The 19,028-nt window shown below is 37.2% G+C and overlaps 1 protein-coding gene across 5 annotated transcripts in view; it reads right to left on the bottom strand.

The window, feature by feature from the left end:
* Positions 1-19,028, bottom strand: part of PTPN4 (protein tyrosine phosphatase, non-receptor type 4 (megakaryocyte)) — a 212,308-nt gene that overhangs the window by 63,197 nt on the left and 130,083 nt on the right. For all 5 annotated transcript variants that reach the window (XM_010860800.1, XM_010860797.1, XM_010860801.1 and 2 more), the window contains 2 exons: positions 12,860-12,923; positions 9,449-9,621 (listed from right to left, as the gene is read on the bottom strand). In XM_010860800.1, coding sequence (XP_010859102.1) covers positions 9,449-9,621; positions 12,860-12,923 — 237 coding nt within the window. The remainder of the gene's footprint in view (positions 1-9,448; positions 9,622-12,859; positions 12,924-19,028) is intronic.

The following is a 19,028-nucleotide window of genomic DNA, read 5'->3' as shown; positions in this document are numbered from 1 at the left end:
CATATATGTGTACATATATATATGTGTACATATATATAAATATGTACAATAAGAAAACCTTAAAGAGAACCACAAGATAAAATGACAATACACAACATGATGAGATTACAATTACATGAGACGATATTTCTAGTGGAGAAAACAGAGCAGAGGGTAAAAAGAATGGACTATACTCCACTTCAATCTGGATGGATGAAACTTAATTACAGTTCTTCCATTAATGAACAAGGACTTGTTCCAAAGACACTGTTTTCAGGTACTCTTTCATTTGGAAGTTAGTGTGAAAGAAGTAATTTTGTGTGAGAGGAAACCCTCTCTGCTATGCCCTGGAAAGGCACTCCCTCTAGACTCAGAAATAGGCTGCTCTGTCCCAGCTCATATAAGCCCTGCCCTCACTCCCCAGTTCTGCGGTTTGGCTAGTGTCTTTACTACTACTACAACTGAAGTGACTTAGCACAGCACAACAGAGCACAATCAAGGGCCTGATACATGTGGACATCTTCAAAAACTAACTGCTCTTTCCCTGGGAAGCTTTTCTTCCTAATCTACTGATAATGATCATAGATATATCCTCAAATCTCTTCATGTCCAGATATAGGCAACTCCAGAAATTTTTATCAGAGAAGGAACAAAGGACAGAATGTGGTTGGGAGTTGGGTACTGTCTTGGAGCTGATCTGTCTCCAAGCACACCATTTATGTATGAGAATTTAGATTCCTCTGTGGTACTCCAACAGTTCATAGAAAATTTATTAAAAACTCGGTTCTCAGAAAACCCGTTACCTGACATGTAACATACCTAAGTGAATAAACATAAATGTCTAGAATACCAAATAAAAAACCATTTACATATAGAAATTTAATATATACAAAAGCAGCCAAATACAGATTTCCAAAGCTAAGCAAGCAATTTTAAGATCATCTTCTACAGACAAGTATAGATAAATGTGAACAGAATGGCATGTTTGTTGAAGTTTTAATGGAAAAGTCAGAAAAATTATCATGATTTTAAAATTTAGATAAATTGATGTTTCTTGAGAAAATATATTTCCTCTAAGGATAAACTATACTTCCAACTGTGAACAAGGTAACAGATTTAGGTTCACTATTGCTTTGTATTTCCACACTAGAACAAGGACAATAATGCCCTGAATATTTTGGAACAGAGATAATAAGGGTATGTGTATGAGGAAGTTGATAGAGGAAGTACTAAATCCTCCGATATTCCAAATTCCATCCCTCAGTCTTCATAATATTTCAACATTTTAACTATGACAATAGTTCTAGTATTCCTGTGTACATGCTACGTCCTAAGTCACTTCAGTAGTGTCTGACTTTTTGCAACCCTATGAACTGTAGCCCGCCAGGTTCCTTTGTCCATGGCATTCTCCAGGCAAGAATTCAGGAGTGGGTTGCCCATGCCCTGGTCCAGGGGATCTTCTAACCCGCAGATCAAACCTGCATCTCCTGTGACTCCTGAATTGCAGGCGAATTCTTTACCGCTGAAAACCGGGGAAGCCCCCCTAGTATTCCTAACCACTGCTTGTTATGAGGGAGGGAAAAAAGCATTTATCTAATGTGTATCCATTAGGCGTAGGACTGTGTCCAGACAAACATTTGTCCTGCTGCCATTCCTATATCATTTACAATACTATTAATCATTTAGGTGATTAAAGACATATTGGATATGTCTTTTAAAGTTCTTAAGGACTAGAAAAATAAAACCTAACTTTTATAACTATAGACATACACGGTTTACTTATACACTCATTTAACTCCATGTTAACTGAGCTGCCAGAGGCCTCAATCCAGTCCTTCTCTGCTCAGCTCAGCTCTGCGGGAGGCTGGAGGTTCCTCTGCAAGCTGGCTTTCTGTTAGGTTCTGTTTTTTTCTGGTTGGAGACCAGAAAGTGGAGCAAGTCAGAAGCTGAGGACTGTCAAATGCTGGAGTTGCTGGGATAGAACACACAAAGAAACAGAACCCTGTGGATGGTGCCATCCGCAGTCAAAGCGGCACCTCCCTGGCAGGTTCAGAAGCAACCTACAGTGCTCAACAGTGTAGCAGCAGGTCTAGATTTGTGGGCTCTATAGCCTATGAGTGACACAAGCTTCAAATCCTTAGGCATTACTCATTCTTCTTGTTTGCTTCTCCAAAAGCCCCCTTCCCTTTTGGATTTTTCAGTCTTTCTAACATCTGTGTAACCAGCTGCCATAATTGTTTTTATTTGAAAAATCAAAAAGGCTTTCTGTATTCCTGACTGATATGGTACTTTTCTGGTGAAGAGGATTCAAATGGGACACCACTACTCAAAAGGCTTAATTAACAAATTGAATTTCATAATAAAAATATATAAAGATTAAATTAAAATATGAGGGAGAAATTGTTTATATATCATATTATCCATAATATTATTCTATAAGGGTTATTATAATTAGAACACAGTGAAAAACTATACCATAATCTAAGAACAATAACTTCTGACAGTAAGATACTTGTCTTTAGAACAATGAGAAAATACCAGTTGGTGAAAGAATACAGGTTTATTTTACGTGATGCAAACAATATATACAAGCACAACAAAAAAGTAAACAGATTTAGCCACAGCCATACCCCTAAGAAATAAACCCCATTATAAGTAGGCAAAAATCATTCTGAAACTCTGTACATACATAGGAAAGGCTATAAATATGGACATAATGCTATTACAATGTCACTATGCTATATACGTCACAATAAAAATATTAAATGGATTTCCTTTGAATTAAAGGAAAGAAAAATGCTACCATTCATTATTTAAAAAAAAAAAAAAAAAGGAAAAGGAGAATAAAAAGGCCAGGGAAAAGCTTAAAAACTTAGCATATTAACATTTAATTGTTAATATGCATTCTCATAGTTCACTAGTCCCTGCTTTCTCTTGCCTTCTTAGTTTTAATATTGCTTGTACTTTGTCAAAGTTTACAACATATATTTTATGGGGGGTTTGCACTGGGTCTTCGTTGCTGCACATGGGCTTTCTCTAGCTGCGGTGAGCAGGGGCTATCTTCACTGTGGAGCACAGGCTGCTCAGTGTGGGGGTGTCTCTCATTGCGAAGCACAGGCTCTAGGCACATGCACTTACAGCATGGGGCCTCAGTAGCTGCGGCTCGTGGACTCTGGAGCAAGGGTTCAGTAGCTGTGGTGCTTGGACTTTATTTGTTTGCATGTGGAATCTTCCTGGACCAGAAATAGAACCTGTGTCCTCTGCATTGGCAGGTGGATTCTTATCCACTGTACCACCAAGGAAGTTCATAATATTTTAATACTATGCTATAGTTTTAATTATCATAGTTGGTAAGGATTGGTTCCATATTTAAAGATTTTAATCTTTATTCTTAATTAGCTCATCAAGATTATTCTAGAGTCATTTTGATTTCTCTTGGATGACTTAAACTTACCATTAAAAAAAATTTTTTTTTCAAAATGAGGTCAGAGATGTTATATTCCCTGAGGTTTTGTATATGTGATAATGCCTATCTACTGGCCCTTGTTCTGAATGGGAACCTGGTTAAGTGTAATATTTTCTGCTTATTTTTTTCCTTTAAGACTTTGTAGACAAAGGGTGGCCCATAAGCTACATATAAACTTGAAGCAAGGTTTTATTTAGCATTTACAATGTTTAAAAATATTTAATCTAAAGTGATAAACTTCTAACAAGACTAATAAGGGATAATGACAAATTATCAATAACAAGAATGAGAGAAATGACAGTAGTAGATTCTAGAGATATTGAAAATATAATAGAGAAATATTGCAACTTTTATGCCAAAATATTAAAGAACTTAGACAAAACAAATTCCTTGAAAAAACATGAACTGTCAAAGCTCACCTAGGAAGAAAGAGAAAACCTGAACTGCTTTCATTTGTGTTAAAGAAAAAAATGTGCTGTTCAAAAGCCTCCTGTATATCACACTTCTGCATTAGTAGAACAGAACAGGAAAATTCTATCAAATATTTAAAGGGAAATAATATTACTACAGAGACTCTTTTAGAAGACTGAAAATGAAGCAATACTTCCCAACTCATTCAATGACGCCAAAATTACCCTGACACTAAATCTGACAACAATATTACAAGAAAACTGAAGAGAAATATCCTTCATGGACATAGATGCAAACATTCTAAACTAAATGCAAGCAAACTGAATAAAATAATATATAAAAAGTATAACAGATCATAACTAAGTGGGGTTTCTTTCAGAAATGTAGGGTTACTTTACCACTTGAAAATTCAATCAATATAATTCAGCACATAAATAAAAAGAAAACCCATATGATCATTGTAATAGGTGCAGAAAAAGCTTTTGACAAAAATTAACATCTAATCCTAATAAAAACTTACCACAAATGAGAAATAGAGGAACTTCCTTAACGTGCCTGATATACAGCATCTGTGAAAGCCCAAAACCAATAGCACACTTAAGAATGAAAGACTGAGTGTCCCCCACTAAGATAAGGAACAAGACATGATATCTGCTTTCACCACTTCTACTCAACACTATACTGGAGCTATCAGTAAAGAAAAAGAAATAAAAAAGATCACCACTACCCTGGCAGTCCAATGGTTAAGAATCCACCTGCCAATGCAGGGGACACCTATTCAATCACTGGTCCAGAAAGATCAAGATGGTGTGCCAAACTACTGAGCCCACATTCTAGAACCCACAAGTCACAACTACTGAGCCCATGTGCCACAACTACTGAAGCTTACATGCCCTAGAGCCTGAACTCTGCAACGAGAAGCCCGAACACAGAGAAAGCCTGCATGCAGCAATAAAGACCCAGCACAGCCAAAAATAAAACAAATAATTTGAAAAAAGATCAAACTGGAAAGGAAGAATTAAAACTGTCTTCATCCTCCAGGAAGAAAATCTGCTGGAAAAGAGTTTTTAAAAGCTCCTAGAAGACACAAGGTAAAGCAAAGTTTAAGAAAATCCAAGAGCAACATAAAAAAAAATTGCATTTCTAACTGTGATGAACAATCTGAAATTAAAACATAGTAAGACAACTTCTAATAGCATCAGCAACATGAAATAATTAAGGATACATTTGACAAAGATGTGAAAAAGCTATATACTGAAAACTACAAACAGAGGAATAAGATTTAAATAAAAAGATACCATGTTCCATGACTCAGAAAACTCAATACCATGTCAATTTTCCTGAAACTGATCTATAGTTTCAGCACAACTCCAATTAGATTTCCAGAAGTGTTTTTTGTAGAAACTGATCAGCTAATTCTAAAATTCAGATGGAAATGCAAACAACTTTTAAAAAGAACAAAGGTAGAAGACAAATACTACTGGATTTAAGACTGTTTATTTAACACCCATTTATTCTCTAGTTTTGCCAATATAGAGACACCCTCCTAGAAAAAGGCACTAAAATCCTTCCATTCACTTAAACACCCTGTGCTGAAAACACTGTGTTTCAAGGTTTTAACTATAAGACTCAAGTTCTCAACACTAATTCTTAAGTCTCATCTAGATTTCTCCCCATGGGTCCGGGGGAGATGATCAAAACACAGTGAAGAACATCTTAGGATTGTAGGCTCGGCTGGCCCAGAAGATTTTGCAGCTCCCTGACCACTTGGCTGGAGGATTTCAGGATTAGGACCCCAAATGGGCTGTGGCCACCAGCGGTGGAACACCACTGTCTTGGGTGCACCTGCCTGCCACCAACACGAATGGCACCCCAACTCCTCTTGTCCTCTTCACCACATATGCTGTGACCTTGAGTTTCTGGATTCCAGGCAATCTCTGGTTATACTTCTGTAAATACACCTGCTGCCTCAGCCCTGGTGACCCACACCAAGGGGGGAAAGACACACAGAACTGTTTTTCAACATAGCATCATTCCACACAAAATTATTTTCCTAAGCCTGCAGATTCTTTTTCATTGGAGGACATTCCCAAGGCTGTGACTTTCTCCGACTCTGCGGCACCACTGTGAGAAGGCTGGCTGTGCGTGTCCAGTGCTGTGTGAGTTGGGCAAGCCCCTCTGGCTCCACGCTGGTGCACTCTCCTGAGAAGCTGAGGATGGGGCCCTGGACTCCGTAGCAGGACACCCATTTTGGGTGGGAAACTCAGGACCGCAGAGTACTTCTGTCCTGAAGTAACTCCTGGAGTGACAAAAGCCACATGCGCAGGACTACTCCACTGAGCAGCCGCACAGGACTGAGCTGGACCCACAGATGGGTCGTTGATGGCTGACCATTCTTGCCTATCTTCACAGGCTAAAAGTCACTGTCCTTCCTTTCCTGCCCATAACTGTACCTGCTGCTGTCACACATAAGGCAACCTCATGTTCTGGGACCAGCCAAGAACTGAGACCCTAGCAGGAGGCCCCTAGTTCATAGTAGACAAACTCCCCATTGAACAACTGCTACCTCATGGTGTTCTTGACGCTTCAGAATTGGAAAAGGATGGAGAGCACAGCAGTGTGCAGGCCCCTTACCCCACCCCCACGATACCCTGAGGGGCACCAGAACCTCGCCTCACTCAGCCCCCCAAGCACAGACGACCTCCGTGCCCATCTGTCCTATGGGCCCTGGGCGCACCTCCAGCCACAGGCACCGAAGACAGAGGTGCAGGTGCAGGGCTCAGTGCACAGCAGGCTGTGAGGCCACCCAGACCTGCCATGGTCCCCAACATCTCATCTGCTGGGAAAGCTGGACTAAGACTCACTATTTAAAAAAGAGTCCAGAAATATGTCCACACAAATATGGACTACACTGATTTTCAGCAAAGGTGCAAAGGCAATGCTGTGGAGAAAGAATAAGCTTTTCAACAAAAAAATGCTGGAACAACTGGATATCCATATACAAAAAGATAAACTTCAATCCATACTTCACATCATATACAAAAACTACTTTCAAATGGATCACAGACCTAAATATAAGAGTTTAAACTATAAAACTCAGAAAAAAACAGAGGAATAAATCTCTCGGACTGTGGGTTAGGCAAAGATTTCTTAAATATGACAAAAGAAAGATCTATGAAAGAAAAAACTGGTAAACTGAACTTACCAAACTTATATGCTTTTCAGAAAACTAGCCACACAAAAAGATACCAGGAGGCAGTGGTCTGAATGTGGTGGAACTGGAACTCTCACAAACACTGCTGGCAGGTGCATAAAATGATGCAAGTTCTTTGGAAAACGACCAACAGTTTCTTAGAAAGTTAAACACACATCTACTATATGATTTGGTCATTCCAATCCTAGGGAACTTAAAGCAAATGTCCATACACATCCTTCCATACTAATGTCCACAGCAGCTTTATACCTAACAGTCCAAGCCCGAAAGCAACAAAAAGAAATGAACTATCAATCCAGGCAACAAAATGGATCAATTTCAGAATAATTATGCTGAGAAAAAGAGTATATAACAAACACAGAATATTTTAAATGTGTGCTTCAATTTATATAAAATCCTAGAAAATGCAAACTGATATTTAGGTGCAGAAAACACAACAGTGGCTACACAGAGACAAAGAGAGGTGGGAGAAAGGGCGTTTCAGAAGAGTATGAGGAAAACCCCAGGGTGGATATACTTACTGTCTTAATTGTGGTGTGGGTTCATGGATGTACATACATTATATATTCCAAACAAAAAATTTTAAACTTTAAAAATGGTAGCTTATTGTATATCAATTATATCTTAATAAAGCTTTTAAAAATGTAAAATCTGCCAGGACTAGGTCCACATTCCCCCAGGGGCAAGAACAGCCTGAAGGGCAAGTGTTGCTCCCATGCGAACCAGTATTTTCTTCTTAAATTATATAGTTCTTAAGCTCATTTTTCAAAAAGAACTATTTAATTTACTATTTAGTACTTGAATTTCCATGATGAGAAATCTGCCTCCTTCTTTTTTGTTTTGTTTGGCTGCACCACGTGGCATGCAGCATCTTAGTTCCTCGACAAGGAATCGAACCTGTGCCTCCTGCAGTGGAAGCACAGAGCCTTAACCACTGGACCACCAGGGAAGTCCATTGAGCTTACTTTTTTTCAAATTAATATCCAGGTAGAAATTTCATCCTGTTTCAGGGATGATTTTCTCCCAAAGTGGTTTCCTTAACTATCTTTTGTATCTATAGTCATCATGATTAGATTTTGTTTTCTATGGTACAGTCAGGGCAAATTACTTGATTTTTCTTTTTTCACCTGAGTCTGGTTTAAATCTGGTTAAAGACTGGTTACTATGACCTATTAATATTTTTATTGCCTAAATGAAGTGGTGTGTATATATTTACTGTGTATATCATATTTTCAAGAAGAGAGGGAATAAAAAATGCCGCAAAAGTGTAGTTCTTGTATAACAAGCCTGGTGGTCTTTAGGTTAGGGATGCAGTTTATCGAGGGAACACCGTTATGGTCTGCACTGCTCTCTCATGGGGCTCTCGTCTGTCCCTACTAAGATTTAGCACCAATAGATAAGACTGTTTGATTTTTCCTTGACTGTCACAATTGTTGTCATGTTGCTGCTGCTGCTAAGTCGCTTCAGTCGTGTCCGACTCTGTGCGACCCGAGACGGCAGCCCACCAGGCTCCCCTGTCCCTGGGATTCTCCAGGCAACAACACTGGAGTGGGTTGCCATTTCCTTCTCCAATGCATGAAAGTGAAAGTCAAAGTGAAGTTGCTCAGTCGTGTCCGACTCTTAGCGACCCCATGGACTGCAGCCCACCAGGCTCCTTGGTCCATGGGATATTCCAGGCAAGAGTACTGGAGTGGGGTGCCATTGCCTTCTCCGAACTATTGTCATACTCACTATCTAAATCTAATTACCTTTAAATTTACAAGTACTAATACCTTACTTTTCCCAATACTGTTTTTAGGATGGTGACAGGGAATCAATTATAACATCAAGCCAGTTAAGAATGTTCTGTGCCTATTTTGTGATTACAATTTCCTTAATTCTAGTTAAGTGCTGATAATGAGTTTTGGGGCTATTTTTACTACTTATTTGGAAGAAGATGTATTTTTGATGGTATATCCTGTACTACACTACATGCTGTGTTTTGTTTTTTCTGATTACATATAGGGCAATTATAAATGCTTGAGGTTTATAAATCTTTTCTGGGCCACACCTGAATATTCTCCTCATGAAAAGGTTTTCTTGTAAATATTTAACAAAGATACAATGGAAATTATAACATGAGTAGGTTGTAAATAATATGGTTGATTCTTTAGAAAACAATGACCTGGAATTGTCAATGGAACAAGTTTCTTAAGTCTGTTTATATGTTGAGAACCTACAGAACTTTTTGCTGATATAAATTAAGGAGGCCACATTTCACGGAGATTTTGACCCAGTTGGCATGTATGAGTAAGAGATTCTCTAGTTCAATAAACTAGACCTTTATTTAAGGGGAGGAAAAATCAACAGTAAAGAATCAAAGCATAAGCAATACTTACCAGTACCGGAATTTTGAACCTAATGTAAAATAATGTGCAAAAAAATTCTTTTGAGGTGGAAGTGGTCTGTCCAAACGGAAGAATGTGTGATGTTCTACACACGCTTTCCACAAGTTTTTACATGCTCTGTAGTTCACCATGTTAAATCCCAATAATGTTTCTCTAGATTCATGCTGTAATAAATGACAAAAGGCAGAGAATATCATGAAAATGTCAGCATCTAATGCTCCATTTATTTTTTACAGATAAATAGTCTAGTCCTACAAACACTAATCCTTCTTGTGTCTTTTCTGCTTATCCAATCGAGAACCAGTAATATAAATAGGTGGCAAAATGTGGACCTTATTTGGCAATGTTACAAATCATAGGAACTTTTACTTTAGAGTACAGTTAGAAATAAATTTAGGGCTTCCCTTGTGGCTCAGCTGGTAAAGAATCCGCCTGCAATGCGAGAGACCTAGGTTCGATCCCTTGGGTTAGGAAGATCCCCTGGAGAAGGGAAAGGCTAGCCACTCCAGTATTCTGGCCTGGAGAATTCCATGGACTGTAGAGTCCATGGGGTCGCAAAGAGTCGGACACAACTGAGCAACTTTCACAAATAAATTTAAAACTTGATATATACCTATTTTCAAAACTTAATAGCTATAATCATTTTAAAATATAATCCTTGCCCACAAATTAAACTTTAAGATACATCAACATACCTTTCAACAATATTTTTAAATTTATAAATCTGTCTAGATTGTAAATAAGTAAATAAAAACATTCAGCACTTCAGAACACTATTTTGAAACTCATTTTAAAACTAAGTAGCAACAGAACAGAAGCATTCCTTTAACTTTTAAAACATTTGGCACCAATTACTATTTAAGTAAACAGTTTTATTTTTTTACTATTTAAGTAAACAGTTTTTTTTAATCTATAGCAAGGCAGACACGTCATAAATGTAGAGCTCTGATTTTCAGTGACTGTAACCTTTGACCCTCCCAACCTGATTCAGAAATGTGTCATTAGCAGCACCTGTGAGTATCCTTCATCCTCCCTTTCTACCAGATTACCTCTGTAAAGGTGACTACCCTTCTGACTTTATGACCACAGATTGTTATGTTTGTTTTCAATTTTACATACATGGACTCATTCATGTGTATCTTGACTTCTTTTGTTCATTATTATGTTTCTATATTCCTCCATTTAATTGTGAAGCAGTAACTGACTCATTTTCACTCTACACAGTATTCTATTGTATGACAAGACCACAGTTTATTTATCCACTTTTGACAGACATTTACTGTTTATAGCTTGGTAATGTAAAAATATCGCTCCTATGTATATTCCTGTATTTTGTCTAATGCATGTAGGTGTGAATTTTTGTTGTTGGATCATAGATGTCATGTGCTCACCTCTAGTAGATACCACCCAACAGTTTCCCAAGATGATTAGCTCAATATTCACTTCTTCCTACAAGCAAAGAATGTTCCACATACTCCCAAATCACTGGGTTCACCAATCTTTTCATTACACTATTCTGATGGCTGTGAGGAATTATCACATTCTGGTTATAATTTGTATTTCTCTGCTGTTTAACGAGGTTCATGGTACTGGATGAGGAGATACTCTCAGTTCTGTTCTCAACTCTGGAGTGTCTGTTCAAGTCACTAATGTATTTCTGGATTGGCTTGGATATACAACGAAGGACATGGTGTGTGTGTTTATTATACACATATTCTATGCTATTTGCCATAGTTCTTAATTTTAACACAGTCCAAATTATCGATCTTCTCCTTTAATGTTCATTTTCCTTCTACATCCTATTAAGGCAATCTTTGCCTATCAAAAGGTCATGAAGATTTTTTTCTGTAACTAAAATACAGTAAAATGTCCATGTATAAATATTAAATAGTGATGCTAGAAAATGATATGTTAAAATATTACTTACTGATCATCAGAGAATTCTTAATTATGCATGAGTTGGCTTTGTATGTACTAACACTACCTCAGAGAATCGTTGTGAAGACTAAATGATATGAAAATAGTTGATACACATTATCAGGCACATAGTAAGATCTCCAGAAATGTTAGATACTATATTATTATTATTACAAATAACAAGAGTACCACAGGAAGCCAATGGAAAAATTGGCTTCAGTATCACCTCCTACAAATATAATTATCAAAAGTAAAATAAAATGTCTGTTCTCCAGTTTCCAGACATGATTTAATATATTTTATTCCTCTAAACATTTATTTAAACATGTACAATAGTGTTCATTAACAGCATTAATCATAATAGCCACATTCAGAAATGGCAAAACTGTCCATTAAAATAATTAAGAATGAATAACTAATTGATAGTATATTCAGTGAGTAGAATTCCAAATAGCAATGGAGCAAAATACTGCTCTGTGTAACAACACAGATGAATCTCCCAATGCTAAGGGAAAGAAGGCAGACAAAAACATTCTGTGTGATTTCATATTTTAAAAGCTCAAAACAGGACAAACTAATTCATGATGCTACAAATGAGAATAATATTCAGCTTTTGGGAGAGTTAACAACTGTTACTGCATCAGCTCTGTTAGCAATAATACTAGCTTCTGAGGTGGTAGTAATGTTCTATATAATAACATTGTATATTATATACCTATCAAGCACTATACTTAATTTCTGCCTGATTTATTTCAAAAACTCTCTTCAAAAAACTTCCATATTTTGTGAATATAAATGATGATGAATTATACTTAATAGATCAAGATCCTCTATAAAATGCATTTGATTCAAATACATTTTGCACACATATAAACACCCTAAAATATGCGTTAATTTGTCAAGACTTCTAATAATGTCAGTCAAAGGATAAGGCTAATTTAATTCAGTGAAATAGATAAAAACTATTTATAAGATGACACTCTTTACAATACTGTACTTTCTATGATAACTCAACATGTTGTATTTATTGATAATATTAAAAAAGGACATTACCATTTCTAACAATGGCAGGAAATGTACTACACGTTCATGAACTACAAAGAAAACTAAACACTCAGATTCCCTACAATGAAATGAACTTACATATAAAAGGAAGTGCTACAGATTTAGTTTAAAAAAAAGAAAGGTACAAAGAAAAAGGACATATAAATCCTCAATTACTGACCTTATGAATAGAATACGGGGACTGACAATGAATATCACAACTGAAATTAGTTTCTATGTTCAAGAGACAGCAGAACAGCTATCTAGAATAACCTCAGATCAGAACCACAGAAACACTGGAGAAATAATTTGTCACAAACTATAAATTAACTTAGTTGGCAGTTATTAATAGTATTAATAACACTTTTATTTACACTAAAAGTTCTGTAATGAATATTTATTTCTTTATAAACAATTTATATTAATAAGAACAATACTTACCAATTCTTTTCTTAACTGAATAAAAAACTGTTTGCACTTAAAAGAAATTTTCACAATTTTCAACCTGGATAAAAAGAGAATGAATTGAAGTATTTAAAATATTGAACAAATATAAAAGTATCAACCAAAGAGTAGTTAAAAATAATCTTTTAATTGCATGTTTAGCAATATCTATTTAACTATATGTACATATACACCAAATAATATATATATACATATATACATTAAAAAATCAAAAGTTTTTGGTGTGTCATGAAAAAATAATTAGAATTTATACACTAAGTTGAGCTATTTTACCAGAACATTTACTGAGAACTTATCCATTTTTCAATTTTGTATCCGAAATTTACATAAAAACACATATTACAAGTTAAAATTTCAAGAATACCAAAAATATAGTTTATTTATTCTTTAAAACTACAAGTAGTTTCCTTGTTCTGCATGCAAAGAGCTTAGAAATCACCACTACATCCCAGCAACAAGTAAAGAGCTAAACAGACTTAAACATCATCAATTCTTCTTGGATCCGAAAGAAAGAGAAGAGCACAGAGCAAACTCTACCTCTGAGATTTGAGATATGAACAGCTGAGTACAGGGAATCAGAGCTTCCCAGGGAAGAGAACTGGGAGCAGAAACCATCAGAGGAAGCAGTGCCAGGGCAGGAAAACCTGAACTGTATTTCATGAATTGTTGAAAGCTCAGCATGGTTAACTATGAGAGTGAAAAACTCCAAGAGGACCCAGTCATAGGAAGGCCCTCACAGAATTCTAAGATTTATCTCCAGAAGCTCAAACAAATTCCAACAGTAAATATCAGAGGAAAATACCCTCAGGTTTCCAACAGGGAAAGGGGAAAAGAAACCATGTTGAAATAGGCCAGAGCACTCTGCTCTTAACAAGGTCTGCATTTAGGGGGGAAACAAGTTAACAAGAGCCTTAAATGATCCAGGGAAAGAAAATACCCGATTTCAGTCCACTCTAGAAATCTTGTCCCACCCAAAGAGGGAGAAAAAATTAAGAAACACTTGTGAAGCTCACAATCCAGAGGTTGAGGCTCAGAAAAACACAAAGCTAATCACAAGACTACACCCCCCACTCCCCCCAACCCAACCCCCACCTCATCACTACATTCAGTTCAGTTCAGTCGCTCAGTTGTGTCTGACTCTTTGCAACCCCATGGGTCGCAGCACGCCAGACCTCCCTGTCCATCACCAACTCCCGGAGTTCACTCAGACGCACGTCCATTGAGTCAGTGATGCCATCCAGCCATCTCATCCTCTGTCGTCCCCTTCTCCTCCTGCCCCCAATCCCTCCCAGCATCACAGTCTTTTCCAATGAGTCAACTCTTCGCATGCGGCGGCCAAAGTACTGGAGTTTCAGCTTTAGCATCATTCCTTCCAAAGAAATCCCAGGGCTCATCTCCTTCACAATGGACTGGATGGATCTCCTTGCTTTCCAAGGGACTCTCAAGAGTCTTCTCCAACACCAAAGTTCAAAAGCATCAATTCTTCGGTGCTCAGCCTTCTTCACAGTCCAACTCTCACTTGCATACATGACCACTGGAAAAACCATAGCCTTGACTAGACGGACCTTTGTTGGCAAAGTAATGTCTCTGCTTTTGAATATCCTATCTAGGTTGGTCATAACTTTCCTTCCAAGGAGTAAGCGTCTTTTAAATTCATGGCTACATTACTAAGAGCCTATTTACAGCAGTTCCTTTTACCAAGGTTACCAATCAACCCTGAATATTCATTGGAAGGACTGATGCTGAAGCTCCAACACTTTGGCTATGCTATGTGAAGACCCAACTCACTGGAAAAGACCTTTGATGCTGGGAAAAACTGAGGGCAGGAGGAGAAGGTGGTGACAGAGGATGAGATGGTTAGATGGCATCATTGACTCAAGGGACATGAGTTAAAACAAACTCCAGTACATAGTGAAAGATAGGGAAGCCTGGAATGCTGCAGTTCACAGGGTCGCAAAGAATCAGACACAACTTAGTGACTGAATAACAATCTTTTACCAGGATATCAGATCGGCCCATCAAGAAAAAATGACAAGGGATACCAAAAGGCAAAACAAACAATATAAAGACACAGTATGTATCAGGACCAGATGTGAAAGGAGTGCTGGAATTATCATTCTGAGAGTTTAAAACAACTTACTTAACATGCTAAGAGCTCCAGTGGATAAAGTAGAGAGCAAGAAAAGATAGGCAATGTAAGCACAGAAATGAAAATCATGAAAAAGGGTACCAAAATATAAAATTAATATTCAGAAACCAGTTCCACTTCTATACACTAACAACAAACTAACAGAAAGAGAAATTAAAACAATCCCATTTACTATCACAGTAAAGAGAATAAAATACCTGGGAATAAACCTACCTAAGAAAATGAAAGACATGTACTTGGAAAACTGAAACACACTGATGAAAGACACTGAAAATGATGCAAACATATGGAAAGATACACTGTATTTTTAGACTGGAAGAATTATTATTGTTAAAGTGACCAATTACCCAAAGAAATCTACATATTCAAGGCAATCTCTATCAAAATACCAATGCATTTTTCACAGAACTAGAACAAATAATTTCAAATTTTGTATAGAAATACAAAAGACTCTAAACAGCCAAACAATCTTGAAAAAGAAAAACAGCAGAAGGAATCATGCTCCCTGACTTCAAACTATACTACAAAGCTACAGAAATCAAAACAGTATGGTACTGGCACAAAAACAGACATAGAAATCAATGGAAGAAGATGGAAAGTCCAGAAATAAACTCATGCATGCACCTATGGTCATGAATCTATGACAAAGGAACAAAGAATATACAATGAAGACAGTCTCTTCAATAACTGGTGCTGGGAAAACTGGACAGCTACATGTTAAAAAATGAGGTTAGAAAATTCTCTAACACCATAAACAAAACTAAACTCAAAATGGATTAAAGACTTAAATATAAGACTGGATACCATAAAACTCCTAGAAGAAAACATAAGCAAATAGTCTTTGACATAAATCATGGCAACATTTTTTGGGAACCATATCCTAAAACAAATGAAATAAAAACAAACAAATGAGACCTGCTGCTGCTGCTAAGTCGTTTCAGTTGTGCCCAACTCTTAGCGACCGCATGGACTGGAGCCTACCAGGCTCCTCCGTCCATGGGATTTTCCAGGCAAGAGTACTCGAGTGGGGTGCCATTGCCTTCTCCAAATGAGACCTAACTAAACTTAAAAGCTTTTGCATAGCAAAGGAAACCAACAACAAAAAGAAAATCTACTGAATGAGAGAAAATATTTGCAAATGATATGACCAATAAGGGGTTAACATCCAACATACATAAACAGCGCTTACAATTCAACATGAAAACAAAACAAAAATCAAACAACCCAAGTAAAAAGTAGAACTGAACAGATGTGCTTCCAAAGAGGAAATGGAGATGGCCAACATGCATATGAAAATATGCTCAATACTACTAATCATCAGAGAAATACAAATCAAAACCACAAAGAGATACCACTTCACATCTGTCAGAATGGCTAGCATCAGAAAGACAATAAATGTTGGGTGGGAATGTGGAGAAAAGAGAACTCTCACGCATTGTTGATGGGAATGTCAACTAGTACAGCCACTTGTGGAAAACACTAAAACTACACCAACTAGTTAAGGGATATATACAAATTAAAAGATGCAAAATATAACATTAAAAACATATAATATGAAAGGGGAGGAGTATAAAAGATATTTTTCACAGAACTAGAGCAAATAATCATCTAACTTGTATGGTACCACAAAAGACCCAAATATCCAAAGCAATCTTCAGAAATAATAAAGCCAGAGGTATCAGGCTACCTGACATCAGACTATATATTACAAAGCTACAGTAACCAAAACAGTCTGGCACTGGCACAGAAATAGATATAAATATCAGTGAAACAGAATAGAGGGCCCAGAAATAAACCCATGCTCACATGGTCAATTAATTTATGACAACAAGGAAAGAATGTACAATGGAGAAAAGATAGTCTCTTCAATAAATGGTGTTGGGAAAACTGGATGCTACGTGCAGGAAAATGAAACTGGACAACTTTGTCACACCATATACAAAAATAAATTCAAAATGGATTAAAGACAAAAATGTTAATACCTGAAAACATAAAACTCCAAGAAGAAAACACAAATAGTAACCCCTTTTGACATCAGTCTTAGTAATATTTTTTGGATATGTCTCCTCAGGTAAGGGAAGCAAAAGCAAAAATAAACAATGGGACTGCATCAAATTAAAAGATTTTGCACAGTGAAGGAAACCAACAAAAAGAAAAGATAGCCCACCAAATGAGAGAAGATATTCGCAAATGATATACCCAGTAAGGGGTTGATATCTAAGTATATAAACAACATATAACACAATACAAAAAAATTTTGATTAAAAAAATTAGGCAGAAGACCCGAAGAGGCATTTTTACAAAGATATACACATGACCCACAGTGACATTAAAAGATGCTCAGTATCACTAACTATCAGAGAAATGCAAACCACAATGAGATACCATCTCAGACCTGTCAGAATGGCTATTATCAAAATGACAAGAAATAACAAATGTTGATAAGGATGTGAAGAAAAGAGAATCTCTGTGCACAGTTGGTGGGAATGTAAATATGTGCCATTATCATGGAAAACAGTATGGGGGGCCCCAAAAAAACTAAAAACAGAACTACTGTATGATCCAGCAGTTCCACTTCTGGGTATTTATCCAAAGTAAATAAAAACACTGAATCAAAAAGATTTATGTATCCTTCTGTTCACTGCAAGAAGCAACATTTAGAACCTTATATGAAACAACTGACTGATTCAAAATTGGGAAAGGAGTATGACAAGGTTGTTTATTGTCACTCCATTTATTCACTTATACGCAGAGCACATCATGCGAAATGCTGGGCTGGATGAGTTACAAGCTGGAATAAAGATTGCTAGGAGAAATATCAACAACCTCAGATATGCAAATGATACCACTTTAATGGCATAAAGAGAAGAGGAACTAAAGAAATCCTTGATGAGGGTGAAAGAGAAGAGTGAAAAAGATGGTTTAAGACTCAACATTCAAAAAAAATTAAGTTCATGGCATCTGGTCCCACCACTTCATGGCAAGTAGAAGGGGAAAAGGTGGATTTTTCTTCCTGGGCTCCAAAATCACTGTGGATGATGACTGCAGCCATGAAATTAAAAGACGATTGCTTCTTAGAAGAAAAGCTATGACAAACCTAGACAGTGTATTAAAAAGCAAAGATACCACTTTGATGACAAAGGTACTTATAATCAAGGCTATGGTCTTTTCAGTAGTCATGTACGGATGTGAGAGCTGGACCATAAAGAAGGCAGAGCACTGAAGAACCAATGCTTTCAAACTGTGGAGCTGAAGAAGACTTAAGAGTCCATTGGACAGCAAGGAGATCAAGCCAGTCAATCTTAAAGGAAATCAACCCTGAATACTCATTGGAAGGACTGATGCTGAAGCTGAAGCTCCAATATTTTGGCTACCTGATGTGAACAGCCAACTCATCAGAAGACTGCTGCTAGGAAAGATTGAGGGCAGAGGAGAAGGGGGGAGACAGAGGATGAGATGGTTAGATGGCATCACTGATTCAACAGACATGAACTTGGGCAAACTCCAGGAGATGGTGAGGGACAGGGAAGCCTGGAGTGCTGCAGTTCATGGGGTTGCAAAGAGTCAGACACAACTTGGCAACTGAACAACCAATGTTCACTGCAGAACTATTTATAACAGCCAAGATACAGAAACAATCTAAGTGTCCATATGAGTGGATAAAGATGTGATGTATGTGTGTAGATGTGTATGGATGTTCAGTTCAACTCAATTTAGTCGGTTAGTCGTGTCTGACTCTTTGCGACCCCATGAACCTCAGCACACCAGGCCTCCCTGTCCATCACCAACTCACAGAGTCTACCCAAACTCATGTCCATCGAGTCAGTGATGCCATTCAACCATCTCATCCTGTCATCTCCTTGTCCCAAATTCAATCTTTCTCAGCATCAGGGTCTTTTAAAATGAGTCAGTTCTTCGCAGCAGGTGGCCAAAGTACTGGAGTTTCAGCTTCAACATCAGTCCTTCCAATGAATATTCAGGACTGATTTCCTTTAG

This window comes from Bison bison, unplaced genomic scaffold (genome assembly GCF_000754665.1).
Source record: "Bison bison bison isolate TAMUID 2011002044 unplaced genomic scaffold, Bison_UMD1.0 scf7180017864471, whole genome shotgun sequence".
Classification (NCBI taxonomy): Eukaryota; Metazoa; Chordata; class Mammalia; order Artiodactyla; family Bovidae; genus Bison; species Bison bison.
This window is presented reverse-complemented; position numbering and strand designations above follow the sequence as displayed.